Source organism: Falco rusticolus, chromosome 9, assembly GCF_015220075.1.
Source record: "Falco rusticolus isolate bFalRus1 chromosome 9, bFalRus1.pri, whole genome shotgun sequence".
In the NCBI taxonomy this organism is placed as follows: Eukaryota; Metazoa; Chordata; class Aves; order Falconiformes; family Falconidae; genus Falco; species Falco rusticolus.
The window spans coordinates 41,577,626-41,594,968 of record NC_051195.1 but is presented as its reverse complement, the minus strand read 5'-3'; the positions used below and the strand labels follow the sequence as shown (position 1 = coordinate 41,594,968).

Sequence of the window (17,343 nt, the reverse complement as noted above, 5' to 3'; positions counted from 1 at the left end):
GAGAGCTCAGGTTTTTCAGCTAAGGCTTTAGGTTTGGGCTTCTCTCCAGTTGGGTACAGGCAACAGATTGATGCGTTGCTTATCCTCCCCTCAACAAACGCTCCAGCTCAGAGGATAAGCTCCAAGCTGAACTAGTTATCAAAGGGATCCAGGCGCCAGCTAGCAGAGTGTGCTTGCTGGCACGGACCAACGCTGTGCTTCGGCCTCTCCCAAGGATTCGGAGCGGCGGTGGTGGAACCGCTCCGGGGAGACTGGCAGGGGACTGGGCTGGCAGCCATCAACCATCGGCAGGGTAAGCGTGCTCAGCCTGGGCAGGCATGCAGGGTATTTCCATCACAGCCGTTGCACTGTGGCTGAGTGGGGGTGGCTCTTCTGCAGAGCTGTGAAAAGTGTCCGTCGCTTTCGGTGTGAGCAGAGGAGGAGGGTGGCGATGCCCCCTCCGAGCTCGGTTCCCTGCTCCACAAGGTGAAGTCTTATGGCAAAACTCCCCCAAATCTCCAGATTCTGGTGTCTGCACTGGGGCCTGAGGGGCCGCGGCGGGTCGGGCCGGGCTGTCTGAGCTCGGGGAAGGCTGGAACAAGATCGGGGAAGCAGCTGCCCAGCCAGGGTGTTGCTGTTCATCAGAAATGAGCCACGTTTTGTGTGTTAGTTATTTGCTCCACCCTCAAATCCTCGCAGGGGCCGTGGTTCAGCCTAGCCCCTGCGCTTGCAGCCCCTTCCCACCCCGCCAGGAGCTGCAGGCCCAAACCCTGCTCGCCCGGGGGTCCCGGCACTCGTCCCCACCCAGGGTAAATCACTGCCACCCCCTCAGCCAGCTGCTGCCCCCACCTGCACCCGGGCGCCGTCCCTGCCTGCCGGTGGCGGGGGACTTCTCATCTCCCCTTTCCAGATGAATCTTTCCCTCTGGAGCTTAACTCCAGCAAAGGAATGATTTGCTCTTACAGCCTGTTAATGAATTTCTGAAATAAGAAATTAATTACCGTCTGTCTAAATTAGAGTTGTCCTATCCTTTGAGATCCATCTTTTTGATTCTAATTAATTTTAAAAATTACTTTTAGAGTCTTCAGTAGAGATTCTAATTTATTTTACTCTAATATTATTTCTCTGATAAGCAATTTAATTTTTAGATCGGAATCCGCCTAATCTCAAATTTGTCACACAAACTCTGCTCTCTAAGATACTGTTTACAGCTTCTTGGAGATGACAGATCATGATGCTCAAATCATTCTTTCTTCTTTTTCCTTTTCAAACACCTGAATGTGTGTGTTCAAAGGAGATTAATTGAAACCTTTTACTGTGCTGTGTTAGGAAAAATCCTCAGTATTTTAGAACCAAAAACAAATATTAGTTATAAAGCTTCTCTAATTGCACTTCTTCATGGAGAAAAATGTGTGTCTAATTTGCTTTTTTAAAAGAACATTTGCTTTATGGGTATTTGCTAGAGTTTGACAGTTATTTAACTGGCTGTTTTTATTAACTCGTGTTCTCAGCATCAAGTGCAATGGCAGCTGGGGAAAATCCAAATATCAATTTTATGTTCTTATCAAAGCTGCCATCCCACAGGCTGCAATAAACCGGGAGGCAAACTTCATTCTGACTCCTGAATTTGTCCTGCTTGAGTTTAATATTTCAGATCATTATGTTTGTGGTGGTGACTGGAACGCCTCAGCTGATGCTGCAGCCCCCATGGCCCAAGTGGTTCCTCGCCTGCGTCTTCTAGCCCGACAGGGAAGGCTGTGAGGGGCAAGTTCTCGGCTGCCGGCGTTCCCGTTCTCTGCTGGGCAGCAGTGCTGATGGGGAGCCACGGCAAGGACAGGGGCAGGGGGTGTCCAAGGCCTGGGGGCCAGGGAACGGCAGCTGGTGTAAAAGGCTGGGTCTCCATCGCAATGGGTGATGGACGAGAGGACCAGCCTGAGCAAAGAATTGAGCAGACACTCCAGCCTCTCCCTCAGTATGGGAGGAATTTTGTTTGGGTTTTAATTTTTTTTACTTTTTTCCCGTCAAACATGCATAAAGCTTGGTAGAAGGTTTAAAAATATATCGGCAAGGGACAGAGACATAACCTGAAGTCTTACAATGTCTACCAAAATTCTTGCAAGCAAAGCCCTAGAGTCCTGGAAGTCTTCCTGGTGACCTCAGGGGATTTTGGGTTCTCCTAGTAAGTCTCATTCGTGGGGACTGCTGCTGCTGGGTACCCTGCCCAGCTGCCTCCCTGCAGCCCCTCCGTGCCCCCCCGGGGGTATGCTGCCAGCCGCTGCTTGGCCCTGGCGTGCGCCAAGGAGCACTGGCCGGGAATTGCCTGGCTGTCATCTGCTCGCCATGTAGGGCATCCGGTGAGAACCTGGCTTCTTAAATTTGTATGCAAGTTAAGAAAGAAACTCCTTAGTCATTTTGGACAATTTTATATTATAGTTTGTTTGGGTTCTTAAGCTCCTTCTATTTGTATTTTTTAATTCCCACCTGTGTGTGGTATGGATCTTGGATTCTAAGAATCCCAGATGCTTAGCAGATGGTTAGCTTGAAAAAATAATCAGAGAGGCAGAAAAATTCTGTGTTCATGAGCTCCTATTTATTTCAATCTGGTGTTTTGCCTCACAACAAGACTAATAAGCAATTACTCTAGCATCTCAAATGCTTATGCAGTGTAAATGCATCTGTCAACCAGATTCAGCATCATCAATAAAGCTGCCAAAGCTGTTCATAATTCAATGATATATGCTTTGAGCATCTTTTTTGAATATAATTTAAAGATTGCAGTCCTATGATTCTGACATTATTTCCTATGTGTTTAAAATACCTCCAGCTGGAAAGATCCATGTATGCATCACATAATCACCTCTGCCTGTGTGGACCACTAGAAACTGTGCCATTTGGCTTGCGTGCCCATCTTACATCCTGGCTGGTCTCTGACAGGGCTCCCACAAGGGCTGCTGGGGCTGCGAGAGTCTTTCTGGGATTTGCAGTATTTCCCTCCTCCTTTCTCTTCTGGTGAGATTCACCCCTCTGCACAGCTTCACTGAAGTGCTATAAGCTTTACATGCTGCGCAGGAAGGGAACTTGTTAACAGGGAAGGTGTACTCTGCAACACCCTGGGGGAATACTTTTTTTGTTTTTAAATATCTTCTACAGCCAGATGTCATTAGGAAACAGGCTGACATGATAAGTCTCCACTGTACTCACATCTTACTTGCTTTTCTGGATTTCAACTCTGTTTGGTAGAGATGTTCCAAATGCGTTTTCATTAATGTATGTGAACAAATCATGGTGCACTTCTGCAAACCGGTACCTTGCCTTAGCTTCAAAAATTACTTAAGACTAGAATCCAGCACAGGGTCCCCCATGATGCTCTTCCAGCTCCTTACACTTCCCTTTTCTCCCCCTCCCTACTGCTGCAACCTCCACCTTCCTGAGTGCCTGTGAACATCGCATATCGCTATACTCCGTCGATGCTTGTGGAAACAGAGTGATGCCATGGAAAGGTGTAGTATTCATGCCTCAGCTGCAGAAAGCGCAGGCCCACATGCTCAGCCGCTTGTTAGATCCCAATGTGTCTGTGTGGGAGAGGTATTTATGAATGTCCTAGCTGTAGGAAAAGCTTCAATCGGATCTTGCAGTTTGCCCTAAGACACAAATCCATGGGAGATGGTCCTTGGTTAGTGTTGGTGCTACAGGGTGATACTTCCAGCCTAGAGCATCATGTTGAGAAAATAAGGAGTATTTGGTAAGGTAAACGTCAGCTGGGGCCCACAAGTCGCTGGTCTGGTGAGGAGGGACCAAGACCTGCCTGTGGTCCTAGCTTTACCTCCCACCCACTGCTGCAGCAGGAGAACTTGTCATTATCCACTGGCCGTGCCAGAGACCTGAGCGACGCTGAGCTCCTGGCGCGCCAAGCACCATGCGGAGCCATGTGAAGATAAGCACTGTCCTCCTCTGCGCAAATGCTTGTACCAACACCGACTAGCAGGTGGAGAAATGCGAGGGGCAGAGGGGGCCCTTTGCTGCTGCAGGCTTTCGGGTGGGCTGGCTGTGTGCACGACCGGTAGCTGTGCACAGCCAAATCATCAGCGATTGTCCCAGTTTGCCACCTGCCTGCCCGTTATTCTCTGATCGCGCTCATCCTCAGCATCCGGAGGGCACAGGCTCTCATTCCTGGATGGAACTAGGAGGGGGCGTCCATTCAGCTCTGCCAAAAGTCCTCCCTGGGAAGCGCTGCGCTCCACTTGCTGCATGAAGGATTTTGCACACTGCTCGTGCCATGTCTGGAGGAGCTGGAGAGCCACAGCTTAACTCCCCCATCGCAGGGGTGCTGCGTGCCCACGGCTGGGCATGATGCCCGGCAGCTCTCGGGAGCTGGTGCCAGGGAAGTTGATAATTGCCACTGAGCAGGGTTTGTCACGCTCATGCCTCGGGGTGGCTCCTGCAGCCCCTCCTGGTGCTGAGCTTTCCAGCCCCCCTAACTGGGGCTGCCTGGGAGCTGCCATCCCGCCAGGTCTGGGCAGACCCTCCTCTGCTTTGCGCTGAGGTCTTTCCTCCGAGGGACAGATCCAAACTTTTTGTCGCTGCATAATGGGATTATTGTCACTTTCTTGTTTACCAGCATCTCTTCAGATGTCAGTGTGTGGTGGTTTTCTGTCAGGGTGCTCTCAACTCCTCTTTTCCAAGTGTGGTGCACATTTTCCAGCTTCAAGCAGAGCAGCTAATCAATTGCAAGAAAGTGATGCTCACTGGAGTTTGGCTCCGTCTTATCTCTGCTACCAAATTCGCATGGACCCTCTTGGCCATAGGCTTTTATTGCAGCTCTGAGGAGGGATTGACTGTTCCTCCCGTCAGAATCATTTTGTATGAGTCAAAGTCCTCTGTTCGCTTTGCACACTGAGTATGCTAATTTACCCTGCCTCTCTTTTCTAGCTACCCACTGGTGTGAGTTTCTCTTTCTTTTGGTTTGCATTGTGCCTTATGCCAAAGTTAATGGAATACAGATTTCTGAGCAAAGAGAGATACTAATGATTTTTTTTTTTTTCTTAAGTCTTTGTGTGAATAAGAATCTGAGTCTATCAATGCAGAAGGCAATCCTGCACAGTTCAATTTCTCTGCTCTCTCAACTGTGTCAGCTCCTGAAGGGACAAAAAAAATTAAATAATAAAATAGTTAAAGCAACACACTAGGAGCAGTAGTCTAAGGTTAGAACAAGGAAGTGTTTTGAAATTGGCTCTTTGGAAAAGATATGACTCAACTTTGGGCAAGACGACCAGGGAGGATGCAGATGTTGAGGGGCACAGGCTTGGTGCAGGACACCTCATCACTTGCCTCAGCACATGATGCTCAGGGCAGCCCTGGCCGTGCCGTGGGCGTGGTTGGTGCCCGTGTGCCTGTCCTGACCAGAAACCTCACCCGAGCACTGAGCCTGTTTGACTCTAGTCCTTGACCCGCATGTTCAAAAGCTTTGTGGGGAGGTCTGTGTCCCTCCTCGGCCCTCCGTCAACCCAACGCCTGCAGGCAAAGTGGGGGCTGGGGGGGCAGGGCAGGTGTTAATGTCACCACCGCCATAGAGGTGGTCCTGGGAATAACAGGGGCTGCCTGTTGCACAGCTGCATTATCCTCGTTGCCAGCGCTGTCAGGCTTCCCTTTTTTGGACAGTTTTGGAGTGACCACATGCTGATTTTTTTTCACATGTCAACAGAAAAACATCCTGGCTGTGGTTTATGCTAAAGACAACATATTTTATCCTAATGTTAATTCTTTCATTGGCTCTCCGGAACAAGCCAGATTGCTTTGACTGACCTTAGGTTGGGTTTTGGGGTTTTCGTTCCTAGATTCTACAAAAATGTAGTGCTCATCTGATGAAGATGAGGTCCGCTGGGTTGTGTGTGCCTCAGCATTTGGCTTCTTTTCAGGGGTGGTTCTTTTGGTCTATTTCCCTGATGCTTTTTAAATAGTTCCCATCGCTGCTGGAGGGGAGCCCTCCTGTTTCTGCATGCACGCGTGTTCGGATCAGTCCTTTGGAGTCTTCAGTAGAAATAGACTCAAAATCCAAGTTTTCCAAGGGCATCCTCTGCCTCGCTGTGTGAAATCAGTGAAGGCGAAGGCTTACCAAAACACTGGCCATAGTCCGCCTAGACTTTTACCTCATGAGGAATTGCAGGATCACTGTGGATTGCATATTTTTACATAGGAGATCACATTGCATAATTTTACTCCATTTCATGCTTTCACAGCTAAAAAATTTTTTAAGACCATGGAATAAGTGAAAAAGTGAAGGTGGCTTCCCCCTCCTGGCAAGCTCTGTTCAGCCAAGCTTTCAGCTGTTAAACCCAGCCTGGGTTTATAGCCAAGAGGTACAAGGAAAAAAGACGACAGAAAAATTTAGAACACTTTATGAAGTATTTTACAGAAGAGTGATGTAACATATATAGGCTGGTTAGTAGTGTGGTGTAAGTGTTTTACTGGCACTTGTGAGCAATGCAACCCCCCCCCCCCCATGCTCGTGCTAATAAAACCTTTAATCGGCACCATATTACTGTGGTGCCTTGAGCCAAATCCTGCTGCCACCACTGGTGTGCCAGATCGCCCAGGAGCTGGTGGGGCTCCCTGGGGATGGAGCTGAGCCAAGGGCCTGGGAGGCTGCCACGGCCACACGGCAGCGGGTGCGAGCACAGGGGCTCAGCGGGTCCCCCCGCCCGCAGCTGGTGCAGTATGACGTGCCGGTTCCCCCAGGCTGCAATACGGCCTTCCTCGCTTCCAAGGGGTGGTGGCTCTGCTCTCTGCGTTGGAGCAAAGCGTGTGGCTTCTGTAGAAGTACCAAGCCAAGCAGGCTGCAGGCTCTGGCAGAGGGGCTGTGGCAAGGGCGCAGGCCGTGTCATGGCGAGGTGGCCACTGCCTGCGGCGTAGGGTGGCCCAGCCCACTGCTGAAGGGCAGAGGAGGGGTTAAATGACAAAAGTTCCAGGGTTTGGCTCTGCATGCAGTGGAGGTGGCTGGTGAGACCCCGCTCCTGCCTCGCCGCGGCTGCTGCTGCCGGGTCTCACGGGGCCGTGTCGGCAGGTAGCGCATTGCTGGCAATGCCGGCAGGAGCTGCAACATCGCTCCTGAAAAGTGGAGCCCGGAAGGAAAACCAGCACAATGCAAGAGACCTTGAGGGTCTGTAGGGAGCAGGTCATAGCTTCTCCAGGTGCATAAAATTCCCGTGCTGTTTCCCAGTTTCCCGATGTCAAGTCCCGGTGTAAATTCCACACTGTTGCGGAGGCTGCCAGGCCAACTCGCTTCATATTGATCTTTCCTTCTGCATTATCATCAGATGTAACTAAAAACAATCAGAGAGCGGGTGCATGCAAGCCTGCATTCAAGCAGACATAAACACAAAATCCTTCCTGTTCTGCAGGCTGAATTCAATCACACAAATTGGTTTGGGGGTGGAAGTTAGCCCCATTTCTGCTTAAAGTCACACTTTTCCAACAGAAGAGGTAAAAATGTCAGGTTTCTGGACCATATGCGTCTCTGCCTTTACACCAACAAAAAACAATCAGGCTCCAATCAAGCCTTGTCCCCTGCTATCTTGACAGTTGCTGACGATGATGGATGGAGACAGGTTTAGAAGATCAAACGCGAGACAATCTGTACTGCATTTCAAACCACCTTAGGCTTTTAAGTGCCAATGTGACATCTGGTGGACTCAGTAACACAAACCGCGCTTTAAAACACCTCCGCTGTCCCCATCAACCCTTATTTACCATTGTTATAACTTAATAGCTTTCGCCAAGATATTTTAACTTATTATCCCACATGTGCATTTTCTGTGTTGCTTTGTTAGGGATAGGCCGTTGAATGAAATTATAACTGCATGGTTCTTTTTCTTCCTTAACCACTGGTGGCTTGCTATTTTTTATTATCTTTTCTGCCTGGAGGAGTTTTAGAACAAAGTAACTTTTAAAATCACAGCATTTCTCTAATGCAATGTCTGGAGATAAGTTTATTGTGCTTTTACGGGATGTAAGTAAACACATTTTTTAAATATATTCCTGTCTACAAAAAAAAAAAATATCCTGCCATGGCTCCAGGCAAGCAGAATACTGGTGGAGACTGTCAGAGCACCAGTGTGTACCATAGGCAAGACTGGTATGGGTTGGTGGGATGCTGCAATCTCTTTCTCCATCTTTTTTCATGCCTTGAGGGCAGTAGGACATGGGGAGGGCTGCGGGACAGTGAGTTTGACGTTGAGCTGCGAGGGGATGCTGTGGTACCCGTTTGCCAAGTAGTACCTTGGGATCACAATGTGGATGTCACGGCAAGTGACGCTGAAGGGAAATCACAAGCAAATGGGCTCAAATTATGCTCGGGGGAAGCGGCTAACTCGCCTCTCAAGCAAGATGGGCGCACAATGGAGTTATTTAATTTCATATTACATGACTGCTGGAGAATGCATAATTTGCTCTGACGACTTGAGGCAAAGCAGGTTGGTTTTTCACATCTTTGACATCATTTTTCAAGGCTGCCAACATCACTTGCTGCCTTGAAGGCTACCATGGCTCAGAGCTGAGCTCTGGGATACCTGCCCATGCCCTGGCCGCATCCTGCAGGAGCTGTGGGGTGCTTGCGCCAGGCCAGGCTGCAGCCGGGGCAGGAGGGGGGTGTGGGATGGGCATGGCACCCTCAAGATGGATGCAGAGCCAGGCAAAATGTCAGGGTGTGATTTCTCTGAGTCGCTCCAGCCCTGTGCAGCACAGATATCTTAACGAACCCTTAACGAACTGCTGCTTCGATGCGCTTCCCCCTGCTGCGCCATGAGCGGGTGGAGGAGGCTGCAGGGATGGGGCTGCTCCCATGCTTCCTGGTGTCTGTGATGAACCACCTGGCCTCTTCTAACCCCTAGAAAGTTTATTTCTATATATACAGCATCTTTATATAGCGTAAAGATTTTTTCCTGTCAACAAAGATATGCTGTGGAGGTGTGATGAAGGGCTCAGGCTCACCTAGTTAATTTATACAGCTGGTCTCCACCCCAGAAGTCACGGCTGAAGCTCTCATATCCCCACCTTCCCCTTCACCGGGATGCATGGGGCATACACCAGCTAGCATATACACATATATTTCTTTCTTTTTTAACATCTTTATATCTGCCCAAGCAGCTGCTGGGGTTAATGGTGGGTGGGCACGTCCCCAGCACCAGCACGCAGGGGCAGGGAGAGAGGAAAATATGGCATCTCAGCCTGAGCCCAGCTCGGGGGTGGGATGTCAAGAGAAGGAAACCCAACCCTGTGCCTCCCCACGAAACCTTTCTGCCCCCACACAAAGCCCCGTGGCTCTGGGAACGTGCCATGTTTCTTTTGCTGAGCAGAAGGGGAGACTGTAAAGAGTAAGACATGGCCTATAGGCAGTTAAAATTTTCCACTTTTCTGAGCATTAATATAATGATTACACTGTCTAAATAACGTCCAGGCTCTGACCGCTGTATTACCTATCCTAAGCATGATTTACCGCTGTAATAAATTAGCCCCTAAGCCAAAGAATCAAAAATAATTGGCTTTATATCTTGGTCCCCATTTTATCTGGTTCCTTTTTCCTTTCCACATGTCCTCTTTCTCTCCCTCTTATTCATTCTCTGACATCTTTTTTTTTTCCTTTATTCCTTCTCAGGGGCCACTTTCTGATTCTCTTCCAGTTCTCATGCTCTTCTTGGGATTAACAGACCTGGTTTCTTGTCCTTCGTTTTCTCCTCCAGCCGTTTCCAGCTGCCGTGCCCATGAGTGGCAGAGCAGGAGGCTTCGCCCCCCTCCCGGCGCAGGGTGCCCCAGCGCTGGCCGTAGCCCACCGGGGGGCTGGAGGGGAAGCCCCCTGCCCACCATGGCTGCTGGGCGAAAGAGGTGATGGAGGTGCTGAGGGCTGCGCTGCAGTGGAGGTTGGTGAGGACACCAGTGTTGCAGCTGGGTTTTAATGGACTTTTAAAAAAGCTACACATCTTACTGCACTAAATAATAGTAGATGATCTCCAAGCATGACATACCGTGGCGCAGGGGGCTGGGTGGTTGTGGTGGCCTATGAACTTTCTGCATCTTTCTATCTTTAACCCGAAGGTTTCTCCCACAACGCCCAGCAGCGTTGTCTCCTCAGTCATTTGACCTTCCAGTGTCACCGGCTCCTACCGTACCCTCACTGCACAGCAAACCATCTGCTCCCAGCGTAACTGGCCAAGGAGATGGGCCCCCAGCCCCTGGGCAGGAGAAGGTAAAGGGGGGTGGGGGGGGGGGGGGGGGGGGTGCTGGGGAGAGGCAGGTCTGGCAAAGAGACTGAAAGCCGTGGTGAACGTGGCCTTTGGGGTTTTGCCCAGGTCTGGCCCCGTGACACACTCCGAAAGCTGCTGCAGCACGGAACGTGTCAGCAGGGGTGGCGACTGCAGGCTTCATTTATCGCTAGCAGCAAGGAAGCATGGGCTCAAAAATGCCAGTGTACGTGCACATACGTGTGTATCTATACATCTAATACCATCAGTGATATAGAGAGCGAGCCTTCTCCGGGAGGGGGTACATGCCACCCGAGCCCCATTGCTGCGGGTGTGTTTGGGGCTGTGGGGTGAGCCCCCCCGGGCTCGGTCGCACCGAACGTGGCAGCTCTGAGCCAGTGTACTCAATACTGGGGTGTAAGTGTGAACAACTTGACTGCTCTTGCTGCTTAGCTGCTCTGAGCAATCCCAGCTAGAACAGCTTGAAAGAGCGGAGGGGGGTTTTTTTGCCTTCCTTTAAATAAATGGGCATTTTCTTTTTTTCTTTCTTTTTTTTTTTTTTTTCCTGAGCTGCTAATGTTCATTTTGTGTGCAGGCACGCGATGCCATTCCTGTTTCAGAATGCACACAGTGGAGTGCAAAAATAAAGATTGCATCTCATGCATAATGTATGCCCCAGCAACCCGCTTCAACAAATTACCCAAGCAGATTCCTCCAATGGGGCTGGGGGGACAGAGGGAAAAAAAAGTATTGTAACAAGTATCTTTCTAAAGAAATGACACAGTAAACACATTAAAAAAAATAGGCACCCAGAGCTTTTTTGCAGGAGGGTCAATGAAAATAAAAAAATAATGATAAAGACAATGTGGTTGCCGAGTGCGGAGCAGCAGGTCTGAAGCCAGGACGGGGCAGGGGTGGCAGCGGGTCCCACAGCCCGCAGGTGGGTGGGGGGAGCCCAGGGCTGCCTGTGCCGGTGTGCAAGGGGCAATCTGGTGGTGTTGGGAACTTGTCAGAGTGGATTCCTGGGCAGATAGGTAGGAAAACGGCATGCGTGTTGGTTCATTTAGCGCTTTCAATTTGCTGGTTTGCAAAGATGTGTTGCAAGTCTGCACTGATGCCCGGAGCCAGGTTTGGTGCTGCTTCTCTGGAGCCAGGAGTGAGCTGTGCAAAATACAGATTTTAATGTGTGGGAGGATGGTGGGTAGGGGGATAGAAAGGTGGGAATGGGCCACTAAAGTGACTTGAAATCTTCCTTGATTCCTTGGTGCCCCCAGCTGGGTAGCAGCGTTGGCTTGCCCCACCTTGGCAGCACGGAGAAGCTGGAGGACACAGCCTGCCCTCCCTGCAAGGGGTATTTTCTGCAGATGGATGCTACAGCTGCACCATGTAAGCGACCGAGCCCCTTCCCTGTGCACGCACACTTCATCCCGGCTAAATCCGAATGACGTGGTGCTGGGTGGCAGGCGCGGCAGCCCGCTGCCCCTCGCCGGGGCTCCCCCCTGCAGCCTGGTGGGTGACCCTGGTGGTCTGCTGCCGAGCCTGCGGTGGAGAAAAATGCCTTTGTAGGGGCAGCCGGGCTTTGGTCTGCCCTTGCTTCACCCGGAGGGCGAGGGGCTGGGCGCCCACCCAGCGGGGCTGCAGTTGCAGCAGGGGTCAGTGTTTTGGTGCTGAGCTGCCTGCAGCACCCAGCCGAGCATCGGGCACCCTTGAGCGCCGTGTGCCCTGGAAGGCAAAGCCTGTTGAAGGGGCCATGGGGGGGTGGGGGGCCTGGAGGGGTGCAGCACTGCAAAGGGCAGCACCAAAACATCAGCAAGCACCAAACGTGCCGGTAACAGCACCTTGGTGGTAACACCAGTGGCCTCTGGGTCACTACGACTCAATGCAGGGCAGTTTGGGACTCTTTGGGATTGCGTTGGGTTTTGGTTGGGGTTTTGTTGGTCTGGGGGTGGGGTGGGGTGGGGGGTGACTGGTAAGTCGGTAAGCACGGAGTCCAGTGCTCAGCTTTTTAATGTCATTCGCACCACCGAGCCCAGGCCGGACCAGGCAAGGTGTGCCTGGGTTTATCGCAGGTTCCCAGGCAGGAGCAGGAGCCTGGGGGATCCGCGGCCGCAGGTACCTGCGTGCTCCGCAGCTTCGTCCCACAGCGGCTCCCGAAGCTGCGGCCGGTTCCCGGCCGGCACAACGTGCTTTTGCCATCTAGTGGCTGTCCCGGAAAGGCCCAGAAACGGACCAGGGTAGCCAAGGGAGGGATCACCTCACGTAGCTTGGAAAAGACCTTTAGCATCATCAAGCCCAACCACTCACCCAGCACTGCCAAGCCCACCGCTAACCCCGAGCGCCGCTGCTAAGCGGGTTTTAAACGCCTCCAGGGATGGACCAGGTCGGGAAGGGAAAGCAGGGCGTAGAAATGGGGAGTGTGTACCTGGGCTATTCAAACGGCTTTTTTCCAAGTTGTTACAGACCCGCAATCGAGACCGGCGTGCCGGGTTTTGCGGAGCGCACTGCGGGCACGGGAAGGCTCCTGCTGGAGGGTCTCAGCCTGCCCAGCGTGTCTGCAACATCCAGAGGCCAAACGGCCTCTGCCAGCAGCAGCCCCCATGCCTGGAGGTACGGGTCCCTGTGCACGGCCACCTAGACGTGGTTGCTGGGGCACCAAAGGGCCTCAGTACTGGTTTGCACCGCAGTGGTTCACCCTCCGTCTCGCTCACAGCAAAGCCCTGCGCCTGCTTCCAGGCTGGAAAAGCTCTGGGCACCCACCGCTTCCAGCAGCTCCTGTCTGCAGGTGACCAGGGGTCAGGCTTTGGCTGCTTGTAAATTGGGATTTTTGGTGTCAACAGAATTCCAAAGAGTGTTGTCACTTTCTTTTTATGTTTTTCTTCCCATATTGTCATTTCTGTTGAATTTCGAAGTGATGACAGGATTTGCTTTCCGTCTAGGTTCAGGAGTGTTCAAAATAAACCCAAAATGCAAAGAGGGCGTGTTCCCCTCTGCTCAGCCTTTCGGGGCACAGCTGTGGCGAGTGCTCTGCCCCCTCCACCGGCACCTCTGTCCCCTGCCAGGAGCCCCGGTCCCCTCCCCGTGCCCCGGCATCCCGCAAAACCTCACCGGCTCCCTTGCAAAAAATGGAACTGGCAGCTTTTGTCAAGATTAAAACACCATACAGATCTGCTGCGCTTTTGTTTTTAAACGCTTGAATGCATTAGCATTGATTTATTTTTAATACAACCAACCACCTGTGATTTTTGAATATTATTTCTATTTGTTCTCTTTGGCAGAGGTAATTACAACGCTGTTCTTAAGCTGTGACCGCAGCCTCCCAGCCGTGCCCTTTCCTTTTTATTTTTCTTTCCTTTCCTTTTTATTTTTCTTTCCTTTCCTTTTTATTTATTTTCTTTCTTCTTTTCCTAGTCTCAACTGGTCTGCAAGCCTGGGAACAGAGCGGAAAGGTTCAAGGTCACAGGTAGAGCCAACAGACCCACAAGCCTCCCTTCGTGTACTCAAACGCTCGCTCCTGAACCACTCTCTCAGCAATGTTTCAATTCACCTTGCACATATAATGAAAGTACAGGCAGGAACTCACTAAGCAAATGAGCTCCTCTTTTAATTCCATTTGCTTATGCTGCTTATTTTTCTCCTGCATAATTATTTTTAAAGGAAAATTTAATTTTGTTTAATGGGAACAAAGTTTAACACTCCATAAGCTTTGTCTTCTATAGCCCTCCATCTGGTAAGCTTTTTTTGCGGGTTTTTTTTTAATTATTTTTAAACCAGCCCAATAAATTGTGTGTGTTTGAGGCACGTCTCATTAAGATGAAATACTTTGATCTCGTAGGATCATCTGTTTTTAAAGAGGTAAAAATGATATGCTACATTTTTCCCCCTAGTTAACCCACTGTCAGCAGTGGGTGTGATGTCCCCTTCCCTGCCCAGCGCAGGCGCACGCTCTGCTGTGAACTCGATGCAGCCATCGGAGCCGATCAGAAGGAAAAAGGGGTCAGGAGAAGCGCTCCAGGAGGGCACAGCAGGGGCTAGCAAGAAGTAAGTGGCAAATCATCTCAGGAAAGGAAAGATTTTTATTTATTTATTTATTTAAGTACATATCGGGGGGGAGGCTGCAAGACGACCAGGAGCATGGGTGTACTATATATAGATGTACAGCTGTTTCCTTCAGGTGTTATAACTCAAAAATGTAGGATGATTAATTTTGAAAGTTGAAATGTATAGCAGATTCTGATTACATCTGAGTGTCTATAATTTAGCTACTTAGTAAAATTAACTTGACGTTTTTAGTGAGCTGTGAGGACAATAACGTGTGAAGAGACTGAAGAACAAGTTTGACTGCATGCTCTTCCCTTACCTCCCCCTTTTTCAATTTGCAAAGTTTATTTTTAACTTTTCCAGTTTTTCTGGCATCTTTCCTCTAATCCAGACAAATGAGTTTGCCTCCCCCTGCTGCCAGCTAAAGACACCGTTTTGCTATTGAGTTGTCATTTCCCTTGATGGACCAGGAGTGCAAGTACTCAGCAGCCAGGACTTGAGGCGGAGGCTCAGGCTGGCTCAGGTAAGGACTGCCGGTTGGGATCTCCAAGGCACAGAACGTTTCTCAGAGCACGACACCTCCAGGCAGGCTGTGGAACCTCCCCATTAAATCCATTTTTGTACTTTAGAGAAGGTCCATTGCTGTGAGCTTGCAAAAAGCAGGTCATACCAGGGACTACCGGAACGGCCACCCTGAAAGCACATGGCTTTATGTTGTTTCTCTTTATTACAAGCTCACACGCACAATGGCTTGTGGGAGTATGGTATATGACCAGCCATCCCGCTAACCAGTGCCGATGTGACCTGTGTGGCACCAAGCTATCACACCGGTAACCGCCCAGAACTTAGGCGTGTAGGCCTGCCCAACCGGAGGATGCAACAGCTCTGACCATTTAATATGAATCTGCAATTTAGAAGCAATGGGATTTAAAGCATCTTTGTGGTATTCAGAGTTAGCTGAGTATCATCAAACTGCTGGGAAACTACTCCAAGCAAACCAAAGCTTCAGGGGGAGGAGGGGACCGATTCTGACTTGTCTGAGCCTCTGTGTGTTGTGCATGACCTACCAGACCAGGCAGAACTACCTGGCCAGCTCAGAGCTGTAACCGCAGGCTGTCGCCACAGCCGTGTTCCAGTGAGCACAAACTCATCTTCTGTGGAAGCCTCGTACACACCGGTTATGTTCTGGGGTGCAATAGCCAAGGACCCAATATAACCCCAGTCCTGTGCAGAGATTTCCCAGGCCTGGTGCTAACCTTCTTACATGACAGAGGCAAGTTATCTTGCATAATGGGGACATCACAAACTTGGAAAACATAAAAAAAAATCACACGGTGTGTGAAATTTATTTAGTTCAATCAAGTCATGATTGCACCATAAAGCCTACTTTTGTAACCAAAAAAATCACTTTACCCTACCAAGACCGTAACTTCAACTAAACTCTTTTCCCAGTTCACTTTGCCACTGCAAGCAGTCAGCTCTGCTCTGAAACTGGCTGCTCGGGCAGCTCAAACCGGAGGGAACATTGAAAAGGCAGCAGGCAGGACGAGCAGAGCACAACCAGGCATGTTTAATGCTGCAGTTCTCTGGCCCTGCCAAAATATCACTACTATACATACCGATGTGGGACATAAAAATCCCTAGTAAAAGACTTATTTTCAAAACTGTTTGGCTGTGTCCCTCATGTGGCCTTCCGTCCTCTCTGTACAGGTCTCGAGGAGGCAGGGGGTGACAGGGACGTTCTGTCAGCAGGAGGACACCCTCTGATCACAGCTCCCTGAATGCACGTTCCCAGCACTCCCACCTTGCCAGACCAGCGCTTCTGCCATACCTTACAGACGCTGCCGTAAGGGCTGGATTCCTCGGGCAGAACTCCGGGAAATGAGCATGGTAATGAGGAGGCTTCTTTGTTTAGTATAAGCTCAAAGTCTGGTGGTTTAAACGAACTAACACAAACACATTAGTGATTATTTTTCATTTTAATTGTCTGCTTTTTAAGTAACATTTTCAGACATAACATCATCTCAGTTTTTAGCAGAGCAATAAGAAAGCTCAGCATTAGGCAGCTTCCAGAAGAACCTTCCAGATATGTTTAAAATGCTTTAAAATATTGAACGTTTCTCAGATGGCTACAAAACAATGACAACTGACAACAATATATTTTTTTTAACCTACATTCTTTTAGCGGTAGAGAAACAGGTGGGAAAGTGGATCACGCTTTCAAGACCTGTTTGACTATAACAACAAATAGTTTTATAACATAACAAGTACAAATATAAAATTTCAAATTAGCCAACTTTAAAAAAAACAACTGGCTTTTCTTCAATACCTCCAGTACCTTGCTTCTGTAATAAATATTAAAAACCATCATTACATTACAGAAAATGTTAAATAAGTTATTTACCAAAAGATGTCTTTTTTTGTCTGGTTTTTTTTGGTCAAAGGCTGATGCCATTAAAAGAGCTGAACATTTTTACATCAATAAATAGTAAGGCATAAAGAAGCAAACAACAATCACAGGACCAGTCTTTGTAAGTGGAACCTTCTCCTTCAGAGAATCCTTTTTTTGCTGGTACAGAAAGGTGATTTTTGATTCTCAGCTGGTGGGACCTGGTTAGAAAAGCAATAATTATTACTATTTTACAGTACTTCAAATGCACACAATTTGTCCCTGGGCCACAATGCTGCAAATAGGAGCTTCTGTGTTCAGCAGCTCTTCAAATTAAAGCGGTAAGACTTCTGTAAGCAGAAAGACTGGTTTATGTCATCACTTTCTAACTCAGGTAGGGCTGAGACAACAGTACAGCCGCTGCACAGGGAAGTGTTCAAGAAGACACTGCTGATGAGGATAAGGGAGAAGAGATTCACGGAAAAGGTTAGAGGAAAATTTAAGGAGGGGGCTGAGAAATGTCATTCAGAGGGGAGTGTGTGAGAAGGATGGGATTTAGGAGTCAAGAGGTGCATTACATCCTTCTGGGACTGAAGTCTGAACCTTCTGGGAGAAATCAAATCCAAACAGTGATTACTTGAACACTCAAACTAATTTAATACACTGCATTAGCAAAAGGCTGTTTGCAAAAGCTTTGCCTGTTGG

General features: G+C 49.4%; 1 protein-coding gene and 1 long non-coding RNA gene across 6 annotated transcripts in view; one reads left to right on the top strand and one right to left on the bottom strand.

The window, feature by feature from the left end:
* Positions 1 to 11,442: 11,442 nt before the first annotated feature.
* LOC119153088 lies at positions 11,443 to 16,107 on the top strand. Its single transcript, XR_005106030.1, has 3 exons — positions 11,443 to 11,597; positions 14,096 to 14,249; positions 14,641 to 16,107. It is a non-coding gene; the product is annotated as an uncharacterized LOC119153088 (long non-coding RNA).
* Positions 16,108 to 16,213: 106 nt separating this feature from the next.
* The window catches only part of CDK5RAP2 (CDK5 regulatory subunit associated protein 2), an 83,342-nt gene continuing 82,212 nt past the window's right edge, over positions 16,214 to 17,343 (bottom strand). For all 5 annotated transcript variants that reach the window (XM_037398947.1, XM_037398949.1, XM_037398948.1 and 2 more), the window contains one exon: positions 16,214 to 16,859. In XM_037398947.1, coding sequence (XP_037254844.1) covers positions 16,800 to 16,859 — 60 coding nt within the window. In that variant the 3' untranslated portion in view covers positions 16,214 to 16,799. The remainder of the gene's footprint in view (positions 16,860 to 17,343) is intronic.